Source organism: Ylistrum balloti, unplaced genomic scaffold (genome assembly GCF_031769215.1).
Source record: "Ylistrum balloti isolate Yb309-2 unplaced genomic scaffold, AGI_CSIRO_Ybal_v1 Utg369964, whole genome shotgun sequence".
NCBI classification, from domain to species: Eukaryota; Metazoa; Mollusca; class Bivalvia; order Pectinida; family Pectinidae; genus Ylistrum; species Ylistrum balloti.
Genome location: NW_026782060.1, coordinates 23169 through 39713, shown reverse-complemented (window position 1 = coordinate 39713; position 16545 = coordinate 23169). Strand labels below are relative to the sequence as shown.

General features: G+C 35.3%; 2 protein-coding genes across 2 annotated transcripts; one reads left to right on the top strand and one right to left on the bottom strand.

Annotated features, from left to right (window-relative positions):
- Positions 1-746: 746 nt before the first annotated feature.
- Positions 747-1561, bottom strand: LOC132547609 (uncharacterized). The gene is made up of 2 exons (XM_060211392.1): positions 1534-1561; positions 747-1161 (listed from the first exon to the last, which is right to left on the bottom strand). The coding sequence occupies exon 2, from the start codon at positions 1156-1158 to the stop codon at positions 832-834; it is 327 nt and encodes a 108-aa protein (XP_060067375.1). The 5' UTR covers positions 1159-1161; positions 1534-1561; the 3' UTR covers positions 747-831.
- A 357-nt stretch (positions 1562-1918) lies between these two features.
- On the top strand, positions 1919-15911 carry LOC132547595 (uncharacterized). The gene is made up of 7 exons (XM_060211375.1): positions 1919-2072; positions 3358-5830; positions 6264-6392; positions 8681-8824; positions 9025-9112; positions 11307-11421; positions 14388-15911. Exons 2-7 carry the CDS (start codon positions 3484-3486, stop codon positions 14484-14486), a joined length of 2922 nt encoding a protein of 973 aa, XP_060067358.1. The 5' UTR covers positions 1919-2072; positions 3358-3483; the 3' UTR covers positions 14487-15911.
- Positions 15912-16545: the final 634 nt, after the last annotated feature.

Here is a 16545-nt window from a genome sequence, read left to right as displayed (position 1 = left end):
TCTTTCCAATCCACTAGCCAACACCACCTCATTACATTTCTTCTATTCTAACCAGTAAACCTGACATCCTGGCTCTGTTTCCTTATCAGCTCTTCTTTATTCCTGGCCCTCCTTTCTTAACCCCGTCATGCTTCACACCCTGGTCATCTCTTAAAGGCACCCCTCCAATTATATGCAAGACCTCACAAAAATCCCTCAAATTTGACCTTTTTCCTAACCATCTCTTTTATTTTGGCCCTCTTCAATAGCCACCATCCCTGTGTTCTGGCCTTCTCTCCTTCAACATTTTTTGTCCTAACCAATACTGCCTCCAGTCCTAGCTACCATTGCTGAAGTTCTTTCCCTGTTTCCTGCCTGACACCGCTACTCCCACACACACACACACATCATTCATCAATCCAGGCCCTCTCTCCTAACTGGAATCCTGTCTCCAATCTTAGCCCTCTTCAGTCTCCACCATTTTCATTAGCCTTCATCCTACAATTATCCAGTTCTTGTCATCTCTCCTTACCTGCCCCTCTCCAATCCTGCTGACACTCCTTACCAGAACACCTCTAATCATGGAACACTGTCGTAACCTGCCCCTCTCCACTCCAGGCCCTCTCTCTTAATCAACACCCTTCCTTTATTTCTGTTTCTCTCTCCTACCTAACATACTCTTCAGTCCTGATCATCTTCACCAGCCTCTAACCCTCAATCTTTGGGCCGGATATGAATTTACTTCTGAAAACATGCTAGAAGGAATCAAAAGTTTACAAATAATTTAATTGGATTGAAATACTACATTTGAATCACTCAAACAATATTGGATTATTGAAAACAACACTCGAGTCAGGTTTTTGTTGCATCATAAAATACTACTGATGTGGAGCCTACAACTGCAGCATTGTGGACTTGGTTCTTGGGAACATCAATCATATCTCCTGGCTCCAAGGTTACAGTCTGGCCATACATACAGAACTGAAATCTTCCAGTCACTATGGAGTCCTTCTTAGTCCAGTTGTGAGTATGATCAGGGAACACCATCCCAGGGGGAAATTCGTAGCGCGTAAAGCTGTACCCCTGAGTCTTCAATTTTTTCTCCATAGCTTGCTCACATAATTTACCATCAACTTCCTCGTCCCATTTTTCAATTTTCAGTTCTTTTGATGTGCTCATAGTCTAGAAATATTATAAAAGAATGGAATGAAATCATAATTATGATGCATGTAACATAGTGTCTTAATCTGTGGATTTACAAAAGTGTGTGAGAGAAGTATTAATTATCAAAAGTTTTCGATAATTCACCAAATTTTAACTATTGTCCCCTTTTCCTTAAAAACTGTATATGATCTTGTTTCAGGATATCATCAATACACGTATATTTGTTGAACATTATATTTTATCAATTGAAATGGAAATGCGAGTGATTGTCATGACATCAGATTTAAAGATAGTCAGTAATAGTTATTTAAATCTGGGTTATCTTTATAATAGATATATCTACTGATGTAAGTATATACGTCACTGATTGATAGGACAACACAATAATACCTGCTCACAAGCCAAGTTTGTGTATAGCGAAATCGAAAGTAGAGCATGTGCAAGTGTCATATAATTAAAAAAACGGAGTGTCATCGGCGTGGACGACATTCACAATCATTTATAAAATAATTCATATTAAAGACACAGTGACATTACCATATATGCTTTTAATAATAAAAAGTAATAACTTTTCTTGCACTTTCGGCTTACATCGTTATTCACAAAAGAAAAATAAACCTTGCCATCGCTGATTGGAAATAAACCCCGTTTCATTTATTAGACAATTTGTTAGAAACCAATCGGAACGCCTATATACTTTATGTAGTGCTTGATGGAAAATGAAGGAATTCCGAATGATGTAGAAACAATATGGCTGCGTCCATATCAGGACACGAGGATGTTAGTGATCAAGATTGACACATTTCTCACTTAAAACTACATCAAAATAATTTGTATTTGGCATTTCAAGTATATTCATAATCAAAGTATGTATATTATCAACAGTGACGATGTAATACACAGCCATTCGACCGAGGGCATGACATCACGTAAGTCAGTTTGAAGATAGTAGAAAAGCTCAAGCAATGTTTTCTTCTTCTTTATAATTTATCAGACTGGACAACCGGTGTACCTAATCTGTGTCCTGGGATGAATGAGTTTCCTGCGACATATTTATGTATTCAGCAGTTCATTCCTCAAGATTTTTAAATATTTCTTTTTGTATTATGTACTTTCCATCAGTGTCTAGCAACATACAACAACTATTCTGATTGACCAACTGAAAAGTATTGAAATTTACCGTTTAAGTTGATGCAGGGCATGCACAACTAACACTATACTTAACTACCAGGTAGGAGTTATTGTCCTGCGAGGTTGTCGCACACCCTGCATTTCATTAATTGAGATTAACTGGTATACATGGGGACACTGTCACTGATTGATAAGTACAGTTTATTCATAATATAGACCTTAACCTACTTTCAAGGTCAAAGGTCAACTATGTTTAAATCTTTAAATGACTACTCAATAATTAAAGGGCCCAAAGTGCTGATATTTAGTTTGTAACATGCTGGAATGAAAGGCAACCAATTGTTTCCATATTATTGATTTTAATAATTAGTAATGGCATTTGTGTTTATCAAGAATATGATTGTAAGTTTGCAGAAAATATTTTTTATTTTTGTAAGCTGTGGAGTAATTTGGATATGGTTGTTTTAATGCTTTAATATATGATGTCATGGTGGACATATTGGATTGATGATCTATTGAAAATGTTACATGTATATCTTCACATCTGTACCTACAAATGACTAAATAGACTATAAACATATCTCTTACTGACCAAATGATTTGGATTCCACAAATGTAGGAAGAAGAAGAAAAAGAAAGAACAATAACAACAGGACTTTTTAACAAGATGGTGAAAAACCCTAATATGAAAGAGAACAATGATAATAGGTCTTTTCATTAATTGGTGAAAAGCCTTAATAAACAAGTTGTATTCATATAAACCAAAACTATATTTCATGAAAGTTTCTCCACTAGAGTACTGCTTCTGACAATTAACTCATATGAAAATGAAGGTAAATCTGTCCAGTCTTTGAATCTACCAGGTAATTCCAAAGATCTAGAATAAGAAAAAGTCCACTTGAGAGCTAGGCTCTTGTTATACATGTATATGTAGTTTTCCTTTCATTTGGACCTTACCTGTTCATTCTCTCTTGTTAAAAATTCCCAATTCACCTGTCAGAGCCATGTATTAGTGTATTTCTCTGTATTTTATTCATTCATAAAACCAGATACATGTCTATGTTTAAATCTTACTTCTTGTAGATCCAACAACTGTTGTGAAGGTCAGGGGAAGAATCGTTTTGCACCAGACGGAGAAAAATATCGGTGTATCAGCAGGAACTTTTCTTTATTCAAACTTTATCTGTGTCAGGATTTAGTAAAGCAATTATGCAGATCCTGCATTACCTGAAGTTGCCATGGAATACTTACATTTGGTACAAAACCAGTGTACTTCCTTTCAGAAATTTTCCTTTTTGTCAAACAAGAACTACCAGCATTCTTATAAAATTCACAGGATGCACTTATTCCCAACCATTGTGCAAATTGGACATTTCGCAGAAGGATGTCTCAAGACATTTACATATTCCTTTGAAGACAGTTCCCAGTAGGTCACACACATGTCCTACTATGTCACTCCAACACACAAAATTCAACAGTTTGCATAAACATCATTGTGAATCATCTGTGGCCAAGTCAGTGAATGAGTGGAAGATAAGTCAATTAAAACTAGCCAACCATGCAGAATCAATGTACCAGACATTGGTTAAGAATCATCCTTGGTTGTATCCATATTCTAGAACAGTTGCATTCTCGAAAAAGAAAAACATCAGAAAATTGCAAGATGTAGAACCGGAAATGAAATCGACTGAGATGGAAAATTTAATTATGACTATCATGAATTCATTGGATAACATGGATGCAGCTAGTATTTCTTCTGTGTATCTTGATTTTAACCATGCAGGCCTAGAAAAGACACACACCCTGATGACAAACCTTTTTACGCAGTTGCATGTAAAATGGGAAAGTGTTGATTTTCTTTCACTTGGACGATATTTATCAGCTGTAGAGCACTACAACGGCAGTCACATCTTGATTGAAATGGAAATTCTTCCTAAATTTCAATGTCTACTTCAGAATGATCAGGTCAGATACGAAGACAATCCAAAAGAGTTTCTTCAAGTGCTGTGCCAACTTTCCTCCCATGGTATACTGCAGCGGACAGAAAATGATTTAGTATCAGATTTGTTACTTCAAATACTATCATTGTGCTTGGATGATAAAGTCATTGGTAATGACCTTGACCTTGTTGTTCCAGTATTTGAATTAGTGTCCTTGTTTTTGTTGGGTGATGATCGACTGACCTTCATCGAGTCCAATATTCATGATATATGTGAAAAGATTTTGAAACAAGTAACAGCTATAATGTTGAAAAATGTTCAACAACTGAATCTCCGTCAACTCTGTGCAGTCTTGGCAATGTCAGGAGAGGAACAAATGGAGTTCTTGTCGAAACCATTTTTGGAAAATATTCAGGCTCGTATGGAGTTTATTTTATTTGAAACACAACACTTTTCATCATACAATATCTTAGAGCTCCAACAACTTGCAAATCTTTCCTGGATGAAGATTTCAGCAGATGGAAGAGACAGACTTGTGAATTTGACATGGGAATGTTTGCAAAGTTCTGTAGAAGAAGATCATTTACCTCTAGAAATGATAATGTTCTTGAAACGTTCTGGTCTGGTATCTGACATGTTACTTGACATAAAGATTCCTTTAAGTGTAAAACAATCATTGAAACAAGCAATTCTTGATGTTGATATATTGAAACGTCTGGAACCCACAGATTTTATTGATTTGTATGACATAGTATCAATGTTTTTCTCAACAAAAAATGAAGATGACATAATCACCCAGCAATTACTATCAGAAGTACGCACTAACCCCACATTAAAAATGACAGGCAAATTACCACATATTCTCTATACTTTGCTTATCAATAGAGAGAGGCATCCAGCAGTTCAAAATCTTATCTTAAATAAGAAAGTTGTAAATAGTTATAACCTGTATGACTTTAAAAAGCTTATCAATTTCACAGCCAGGTGCTTTGGTGATATTTATTACCATAACCTTCATCAGAGACTTAACAAGATATTTTGTAGAGAAGGGAGAGAAAGGTCATTGGCCCAAAATAACATTCATCAGCTTTTCCTCTTGGGATGGGACAGAAGCTACACAAGCAACTATGTAAAACTGTGTGGAATTCCTAGCTGGCGACTACAACAACGATTTCGAGACCTTACATACCCTGCTGAGAGTTTAGACCAGGATGTGCTGGAAGCTCTAACCTACCTGTGTTACAAAGGGATAGACCATCATCAGATTGAAGTTGCCTGCTTGATGGTTCTGTGTTTGCCCACTAATCGGGGGTCTCTCTTGTACAACATTCTGGTGGACTACGCACTCAAAAACCAGGCAGCTATGAAAGCAAGTAATCACAGGGACCTTCTGCAAATCATAGTGAGAGCAGGACCAACCTTCACTGAGGCAAAAGTAGTTATTCAGATGGCCAATGACTTCATTGAACAATCAGAAACGGATGACATGGATCCACGTGTCCTGCTACAGATGCTTCGTAGTATGTCAGAGTTTAAGGTTTTTCCACAGCATTGCATCAAAAAAGTCTTCCAGAAACCCTATTTCAACAAACTGTTGGAGTTACTGCAAAGTACAGGTATACAATTTATGTTTGTTTTCAACCATAATATACTTATTAATAGACTTAATGCTTATTACAAACATTACTATGTTATTGTCAAAACTGTTGTTCTACACACAATAGATAGTTTGCTCTCCACGTATATATTCTTTATACTGAGCTTCTGGTTTTTGTAACTTTCAGTGTGTACGGTATGTTAAAGCTCAGAATTAGTGATAATTGGCTCTGGCAAAAATTCACATTGAATAAAAGACAAGAAAAGAAAAATAATTAAAACAGGCCAGTGTTTCTATTTGGCATGCAGTTTTATATTCACAATGATAGTAATATGTTCAGAGTTTGGACGAAACTAAATATGATGTCATTTCTACTTTGGCAATAGTTAATAGATTCAATTGATAGTGCTGCAGTGGCAAGTATTTATCTAATTTTATTTTTCTCTTTGTAGATTTGTCTTATAATCAATCAACTTTACTATTGGACAACATTATTAGGGTGAACAGAGCTGTGTGCCTTCTGTATCCAGAATATGGTGTGCCTTATCTACAGGAATTGATAGAATCCCCATCAGAACCAGGTAAATATGATGTGTTCTTATCGACAGGAACTGATAGAATCTCAGAACCCGGTAACTATGATGTGTTCTTATTGACAGGAACTGATAGAATCTCAGAACCAGGAAACTGTAGTGTGTTCTTATATACAGGAACTGATAAAATCTCAGAACCAGGTAACTATGATGTGTTCTTATCTACAGGAACTGATAGAATCTCAGATCCTGGTAACTGTAGTGTGTTCTTATCTACAGGAACTGATAAAATCTCAGATCCTGGTAACTGTAGTGTGTTCTTATCTACAGGAACTGATAAAATCTCAGATCCTGGTAACTGTAGTGTGTTCTTATCTACAGGAACTGATAAAATCTCAGATCCTGGTAACTGTAGTGTGTTCTTATCTACAGGAATTGATAAAATCTCAGATCCTGGTAACTGTAGTGTGTTCTTATCTACAGGAACTGATAAAATCTCAGATCCTGGTAACTGTAGTGTGTTCTTATCTACAGGAACTGATAAAATCTCAGATCCTGGTAACTGTAGTGTGTTCTTATCTACAGGAACTGATAAAATCTCAGATCCTGGTAACTGTAGTGTGTTCTTATCTACAGGAACTGATAAAATCTCAGAACCAGGTAACTATGATGTGTTCTTATCTACAGGAACTGATAAAATCTCAGATCCTGGTAACTGTAGTGTGTTCTTATCTACAGGAACTGATAAAATCTCAGATCCTGGTAACTGTAGTGTGTTCTTATCTACAGGAACTGATAAAATCTCAGAACCAGGTAACTATGATGTGTTCTTATCTACAGGAACTGATGATAAAATCTCAGATCCTGGTAACTGTAGTGTGTTCTTATCTACAGGAACTGATAAAATCTCAGATCCTGGTAACTGTAGTGTGTTCTTATCTACAGGAACTGATAAAATCTCAGATCCTGGTAACTGTAGTGTGTTTCTTATCTACTAAAATCTGCTGAAAGTGTGTTCTTATCTACAGGAACTGATAAAATCTCAGATCCTGGTGACTGTAGTGTGTTCTTATCTACAGGAATTGATAAAATCTCAGATCCTGGTAACTGTAGTGTGTTCTTATCTACAGAAACTGATAAAATCTCAGATCCTGGTAACTGTAGTGTGTTCTTATCTACAGGAACTGATAAAATCTCAGATCCTGGTAACTGTAGTGTGTTCTTATCTACAGGATTTGACAGAATCTCATACACAAACCAGACAGAAACTTCACAAGTAGATAATCACTTTAACTACACATACATGTATTATCACATTGCCCATGTGAAATGAATGTACATGTAAATGGTTCACAAACATTTTTTTTTTTTCATGTTTTTATTGATTGAAGAGACTGGAGGGATGGAACCCAATAGGAAAAATGGTGCACATTATTTCAAATGCTTCTTTTGTAGGAATGCCAGGATTTTGTCCCAATTTATTTGGTAGCATCCATTGGTGAAAGGAAATCAATTTTGTATAAGTCTTCAGTCTTGGCCACCGAGGTTGGGAGAGATGGGGGCCCAAAATAGGAAATCACACAAATTCTTTAAGATCCTCCTTCTTCTGTTATGCTATGATTGTATACCAATTTGGTAGGAAGCATCCTTAGATAAAGAGAAATTTTACATAAATGTATAAAACTGGTTGCTGGGATGGGGCCCAACAGGGGATATAAAGCAAATTATTATAATTCTTTATACTGTAGAAATGTATGTTGTCCACATTTGTTCGGGACAAAGCTCAAAGGTAGAACACTTGTAAATCTTTAGAATCGTTTCCCAATAGTATGGATAAAGCAAAACCATATGATATAGCTATACATGCCCTATGTGCCGGTGCTTGAGGTCATCAGTCAAGTTTAAAGGTCAAACATCACCGTTGACCTCTTTTTAATTGAAAAGATCATGTGTAATTAAAGATACCTGGTGAATTCATTAATAGATTAATCTTTCTGTATAATTAGATCAGAAGAAAGAGATGAGGTAGTGGAGGATATCAGTGCTCACATTGTTTTTATTTGGGAATGGTTGTGACATTATGCCCTTTAACATCCTTGTCTACTATTACACTTACATGTAACTGACTAAAATATTGTTGACCTTGTGTACCTATGATTTCTCATCAGACTAAGACTTCAGACAAGATTGTTCTGTTAAAATTTTTAGTTATTCTCTCATTTATTTATACATATTTATACATTCAGCAAACAAAGGCATGATTTTTAGGGTTCCTTGTTAAGAAGTTTTGTGAACATACTTTTTACTATAAAATATTATTATTTATTTATATGCAGATATTAACACAGCAGTGAAATCGGATGATGTCCATGCCAAGCTTATCTATCTCTTACATAAGCAATGCATGGTGGATGTTCTGTCAGCTGAATTTGGCCCGGAGTTTGTTCATACCAACCACAAAACTGCAGGCCTTAATATAGGTAAACAATGCTTATTATATAGCGAGCTTAAAATATCATTGATTTTGCAATAGTAATAATTTTGTTACAAACGTATCACAAAATGTGAAACATGTATATATATATATATATATATATAGTCATATCTATAAACAGTTAGAGAAAACTCTATTTCATTCAAATATGGACAAACAGCATCTTCCTTTTTTGTATTGGAACAGATATTGCAGTATATTTTGATGAAAACCTTGACGTAGTGAAACATTCTCAACTAGACGAAATGGAAAAGGCAGGCAAACATTACAAAAAGTAAGTCCCTTAGAGTTATATATGTATCATCTTAGTATATTAACACATGTTTAAGTCCTTCCTTTTTGATCAGTGAAAGATGACATGGCAGAAGCGGAAATAATTTTCACTTTTCATCACTGTTTACATCATTTTTAAATGTCTTTCTTTGGACTATTATCATCAGAAGGTGAGCTATGAAAATTGCCGTATGTCTGTCATCCGTCCATACAATTCTTGTTATTGCTATTTCTAGAGAAGGTTTTCATATCATAGTTGTGCCCTTTTGATTTTGGAATTAATCAGAAAAATACAATAGCTGAAAAGCAGCCAACTCCAATTTCGACCATGAAAGATTGTTATATCCATTTCTTGAGAAATACTGGATGGATGTTTCTCAAATATCAATTGCAGTTGTCTCTCACTCATAGTTGTGCCCAGGCAATTTCTGGATTGATCAGGAGAGCAAAATGGCTGGCAGACAATCGTTACGGATTTTACAGCTAAAATTTTTAGGTCATCTGACCAGAAGGGTCTGATGACCTATTGTGATCGCCTTTTTTTTGTGGGTTGTCCGTTGTAAACATTTTCAACTTCTTCTCAAGTTCTACATGTCTCATTGAGCTGAAACTTACCTGAAATGATGGCGACATGACCCTGACCAAAGTTTGTTAATTTCGGGTTTGTCCAAAATCCAAGATGGCCGCCATCTTGAAAACACATTTTCGACTTTTTCTCAAGTTCCACCAGTGTGATTGAGCCAAAACATGCATGAAATGATCATGACATGTGTTACTTCAAACATCCTCTGAATAACCAGAACACCTAGGGCGATGATATTTGGCCTGTAGCATGCTGGGATGAAGGTTTACAAAGTTTGTTGAAATAAATAACCATAACCCACTTTCAAGGTGGTGGCTGAGTGCCCTTGATTCTTAAATCCAGGTGAAATAAGTTCAAAATTTGAAATCTTGTATTTTATGTCAGATGACCGCTAAGGCCCATGGACCTCTTGTTTATCACTCTTTCTGGAAGGGATTTTCAAATTTCTGTTAATTAAAAGGAAAGAATAGGGAGGAGGAAAGAAGAAAGGAAAGGATCCAAATTTTTAAAAACGCCAATAATTATAAAAAAATGATCCTCTGGTATCTATAACAACAAGTGGCCCACAGCCTTAACAGTCATATTACTTACATAGAAGCTTACATAGAAGACATTCTTTGTACATGCTACTACACAAATGCCACTACTCTAAATCTTTTGCTTGTTGAAAAAGAAATTTTAAGAACTCAACTTCTTTAACCCAAGAGACCTTCAATATAGGTCAAGGTCAATTATTTGAATAAATTGGTAGCCCTTCATCTCTGCATGCTACAGGCCAAATATCAGCACTCTTTGCCTTTTGATTATTGAGAAGAAAGAGTTTAAAGATTTTTAAACATTTGTCCCCTGTAACTTGAAAATTGGTGAAGGTTATTCATATTAACAAACTTGGTGACTCTTCATCCCAGGATGCTACAGATTTACATCAACACCCTGGGCATTTTAGTTACTTAGAAGAGGTTGTTTGGGGATTTTTACATATTTGACACCTTTGACCTTGAAAATGGGTTAGATAACCTGAAAATAGAAAAGAAGAATGGGAAGGATCCATGTTTTAAAGAATAATGATGTGGATTCCTCTGGTATCTCTTGTTCTTTACCATATCTATCCTGCAATAAGCCTAGGGGGCCAAGCAATAAATCTTGTATTCAAATCAGGGAGGTAAAGATTATGATCGATGTGCCCTGTAGTAGTGGTTTCTGTTTCTACTGTAAAAATTATAAAATAAAAAATTACTGATGAGCTTATTTCTAGGCATTGCCTTTTGTATACGGTTTATAGTTGGAATGATTTCATTCCTGTCTCCCAGAGACTCTGCCCTTCATTTCACTCTATCAGGATAACAGATCTTGTAGAGCAATAAGCTTCACAGCTGATCGCGGACAAAAATGGCATGGTATGGGAGCTTTTCAAGTTTTGAAACAGGATCAGAACTCATTTTATCGTAAATTAATGTAGATGTTAATGCTGAAGTAATTACGTGTATATGTCTCTTGTTGTGATGATTATTGATCGGTACATTAGTACTTTGTTAGTTTGTTTATATTGTTTGGTTAATATTTATATTGTATTTGTGCATATATACATTTATGTAAATGAACTCCTTTGCAGACTTGCGGTTCTTTGTCTGGAAAAGAAGGATTATAATTTGATCACTAAAGGAAAAACAATGGAAGTTGAACAGAAGAGGGATCTTCTCATAGCTCAAGGATACACTGTTATTGCTGTAAGTATAAAGTACAGATTGTGTAACAAACCAGTGATATTTGTTTTCATACTGCTGTCAGATTTTGAGCTTCTCTTGCCAAAGACTGTCATTGGGCAGCATCCAATATGTATTTGGAATAAAAATATTTTGATCGTCTGTTTAAAAATGAGATATGATATCTAATTTGTCCATCAATTTTCATCAACCAAAGTCTATATGATTAATGGCAAAGGAACATGAGCTGTTATAGGAGTCCTTTAAGTTTTGTTTGGGGGTTAATGTTCAGCTTACAATACATTGCACAATGATAACTGGATACCAGATTGAGGGGCCATTTCTTGAGAAAGTTGGGAAGAATATTGATGTGTATGTTTCGCACGGTCCCAAGTTGTGCATCTTTGGTTTTGAGAATCGGTGTAGCAAAAGAGCAGCCAGGCAGCCATTTTCCATTATGTTATCACTTTTTCTTGGAGTCTTGGAAGAATAGTCCTCAATCTGTATGTTCCACAAGTTCAATAGTTCAGTGAAACAAAATGATGCTCAGCTGCAGTCCATTTTGTATTCTTACAGTTGAAATTTGCTACTGCTATTTCTGGGGAAGTAGTGGAGGGATACTTCTCAAACTTCATATGTTGATTCCCCTCTGCTCCTAGTTTTTAAGATGGCCACTAGGTGGCCATATTGGATTCACACAGTTGAACTTTGTTACTGCTATTTCTGGAAAAGTACTGGTGGGATATTTCTCAGATTGAATGTGTATGGCCCCAATCAGTCCCTGGTTATACCTTTTCAATTTTGCATCTATTCAAGAAAACAAAATAGTCGAGAGGAAACCATCTTGGATTTTGACAGTTGAAGTTTGTTATCACTATTTCCCAGAAAGTTATTGTTGGGTCTTTCTTAAATTTCGTATTGGCATTCTATTTTTATCAAAGAATTGAGTGGAAAAATGAGAAGAGGAAAGTGAAATGAAAAGATCAATCTTGTATATAACCAATAAAGATTATTCCATGCTGGGTACTAAGATCTCTGTGATCTCTTGTTCTTATAACCCTGAAATCTTATTGTAATGCTTTTCATTGTAAATATACTAGAGGAAAAAAGAAGGGTATATAATATGTTATAACTAAGAGGTATATCGAGGAGGAAATTGCCAAAATATTTTCAACAGGGTTTCATCTTTATTTAACATCATCTCAATTGATATGGTTATTGCATCAGCAGCGTCTTGGATAGAGATCAGTTTTCACAGACATTCTCTAAACAAAGTTCAGCTCATTAATATTCCTGTATATCCACTATTGGAATCAATGTATGCTTGACTACGATGCCTCATTGATGCAACAAGTATGCAAGCACATGTGACAGGTCAGATTACATTAACGGTTAATTTTTGAGGAAATATAAGCGATACTTCATCTCATCCAACACGTGTTATATAGGCAATATATCCGGTGACATTGCAGACCAGGGCAGCATATTTACATTGATCTTGATCAAGAATTTGGTGATGGTGTGTGCAAGCATTGTCCTGTTGCAGTGTGGCGTTACATTGCTGCACAGATTGAAGGGCGTGAGGCTGGTTGATTTCATCATGGTACCTGATGTCTGTAAGTTTGCTGTCCACATTCTCAAGAGCTGTTCTGCCACAGAATGAGATGCCACTACCTCAGAATGGACATCGTTGAATCATACAACTATCATGGAAATGTTCACCAACACAACAACTATCAAGATTAACCCTGGACTCATCCAAGAAAAGAACATGTGCCCAGTCCTGCCGTGTGAAATGTATATGTCGTCTACACCAGACTAAATGTGCTACACAATGACGTTGCTGAAGAACAGGATCTCTTACTGGAAGTCATGGATGTATGCCTTGTTGAAGCAATCGATTACATACCGTTTGGGGACTAATTCTTCTAAGGCCAGGAATACTTCTAACCGTCAAAGAAGCAGTTCTGAGTCGTTCATGGAGATGAAAGACAGGGGATATACATATCCTGGCAATTAGACATTACACGTTCTCTGGTGGTCCGAAACTGTTGGTACTGTCTCTACAAAGCTTTTTCAGTATTTCATTGCACATCAAATTGTCTGGTAGTGTCAGTATGACGTACAGCAGATTCATCATGCCTGCGACATGCACCTGTCAGTTTCATTCAACCTTAGAATGGCGAATCACAGATGTTTTTCAAAGTTATACTGGTTTTGTGTGTTACAGGGTTTTACACTATTCTTTTACACAGGTTTAGGCAACAAATGTGTTTGCAATTGACTGCTGGCTGAAGAACGTGAAACGCACACATGGTCCAGACAGACAAACTTCATGTGCAACTCATGTACTGACCAGTGTAAATGACAGAGAGGCTTTCTTGTCTAAAGTTTCAAGCTTTAATGAAATTGAGCAATACATGAACCTTTAATTAATGAAATTGAGCAATACATGAACCTTTAATTAATGAAATTGAGCAATACATGAACATTTTACACATGCATGGTTTCTTTTTTCCACTAATATATAAAAAAGACTGTTACATCATAATCAAGATCCACCACTTTTGTCATTGGGAAGTTTACCAACATTTTAAGTGGAGAATAACATTTAAAATGATAATGCTATTAGCTCCAGGTGCAAACTTTGAAAGGTTCATAAAATGTATTTGGGGAAAAATTGAATCATTTTCTTCATACTCTGACTGCCCAAATCATGTTTATTTTCTCCAACTTCCTTTTTCCATTTGAAGAGATATAATTTATAGCTTGCGGTTGTTTTTATTAACAATTCAACAATTTCAGGTCAATATTCAATATTTTAGCTGAAAATAATTCAAACAGAAACTTGTTTGAAATATTATTACTGTATTCAAACATTTGATAGTGTTGAATATTAATCTACATGTAATTACAGGTATGAAATATGTTGATTGAATAGGATCAGTCTTTAAATCATTCAGTCACATTTAATAACTTTTTCTTTTCAGACTCCCTGCTGGAAAAATGAAAAATACAAAATACTGATGGAAAGGGCACAGCATCTCCTGTTTGAAATCTATGGCTCAGTTGGCAACAGAGTCATGTGAAGGAACAATTTCTGTCTTGGTGGACTGCTTAGAATTCAACTGTGCATGAAGCAAGATCAATTACCACATAAGATAAAATCATTTTAGTAAAGCATTTGATAAAAGTACCTTTGTGTTTATAATGCAGGGTAAAACAACCACAGCAGCTTCTGAGTTTGAGTCCTTCAATTTATCACACTTGTCAATTCATCACAACTGATGAAACCCAAACAGAGCGAAACATGTTGATAGGTGTAATAAATTGAAAAATTCAAACTTGGATCCTTTGTGGATGTTTTACCTAGGATTGATTATCGCTACGACCTAACCACCACGCATCCTTTCAGGTGTCCAGCAGAAGAGTATAGGATACTTGGATCGACCTTATGATAAATTACAGCGTGGCTCTATCCCTTTTATTTTTACGTTTACAAGATTAAATGTTTTGTCCACCAGGTGTATGTCACATGTTCACCTCAAAAGTAAAGTTCAACCAAATATAGGATTTGATTAGTAAATGTATATGATACTAAATGTGTATAATACTAAAAACATATCTATGGTGGGTATTCCTTGAAGATAATCTAATTTATCATGATATGGCAATAAGCATTAGACAAATTTTTTTAAAAGCACTTTTTCAAACCTGTATGTAATAGCAGCTGTTGAAATGCACGTGTTCAGATGTTTGGTAGTTGGTACACATTTCTATGCATTTCTATGAATGTCATGTTTTCTTTGACATGTACAGGCCTAGCCCTCTCCATGACAGTCAATTTAATCAGATTGATTTAATATTATGAAATAAAATAACTTTTGCCAGACTATCTTCCTGTCTATAAAGAATTGTAAAGAAGTTTGAAAGAAAGTATGATTTATAAATGTATAATTATTAAAGAAGAGGTCCAATGGGCCTGAAGTGCTCACCTATCTGTAGCTTACACAGAAGACTTTATCAGTTCATGAAGCAAATTTCTGCAAAATTGAAAGCATATTCCCCAAGCACACTACTCAAATACCCAGTACCTCAACCAAGGAAATATTACTTGTTGGAAAGTAAAAAGTCCTTAATACATTTGACCCTGTCACCTTGAAAGTAGGTCAGGGTCAATCATTAGAACAGATTTAGTTGAAGTTGTTGAAGATTTCAATATATTTTACCCCTGTGATCTTGAAATGGTTGGTCTTTGATGGTAGATTAATCTATGTTCATATTAGAGGTTTACCATGTGCATTGAAATTTAAGTAGTCTTTGGAATTGGCTGGTAGAAGTTTTCCTAGATTAAAGTTTATAATAAACAGTGAGGTAGGTTTACCATATATAAGTTTTAACATACCTTAGAAATTATCTATTTTCAGCTGAGTAAATAGACCAGAGATAATGGATAAATATTTGTTGTTTGGCAGCATAACACTATTACATATATTAAACTATAATACTTACTGCATTAAAATTGATTAAAACCAATACAGAGTCTGTCTTTATTTTACCATAACAGACCTTTGATGATGCATCTCCAGCTACACGATGTATTCTTTTTATCATTACCCTTTGTACCTTAATTCATTGTTGAAATACACTTTGTGGTTTTCATATAATGATCTTTCTCATATATTACACCACTCAGTTTACTTTTTAAGAAATCTATGATGTAATAATCCAAAATCAAAGGTTTTTTATTTTTAAATATGATTCAAATTAAAAATTCAGTTACATATTTTCAATAATATTACTGTACTTCTATGTATACAGATAACTGTAGAGTCTCAAACATGCTTGCCTAATTGGTGTGCATAACTTAGTGAAGTGTCTTTGTCCAGACAGAAATATACACTGAAACATTATTATGTTTCGATCAAAAAACAAACAAGGACATAGTTATCAAGGTCTCCCACCAACGTTCATTTGTAAAATATGTACATTTAAAGTGAGCAACCTGGAAAACTGGAAAAGATATCAGCCAATCAGGTCACAGTAGCCTCATTAAATATGTGCGGAAATTGTAGGATTAAGGTAATACGTGTACCAACCAAGTTGAATATTCCCTGCCAACTTTATTGGGCAAGAGATAACTAAATT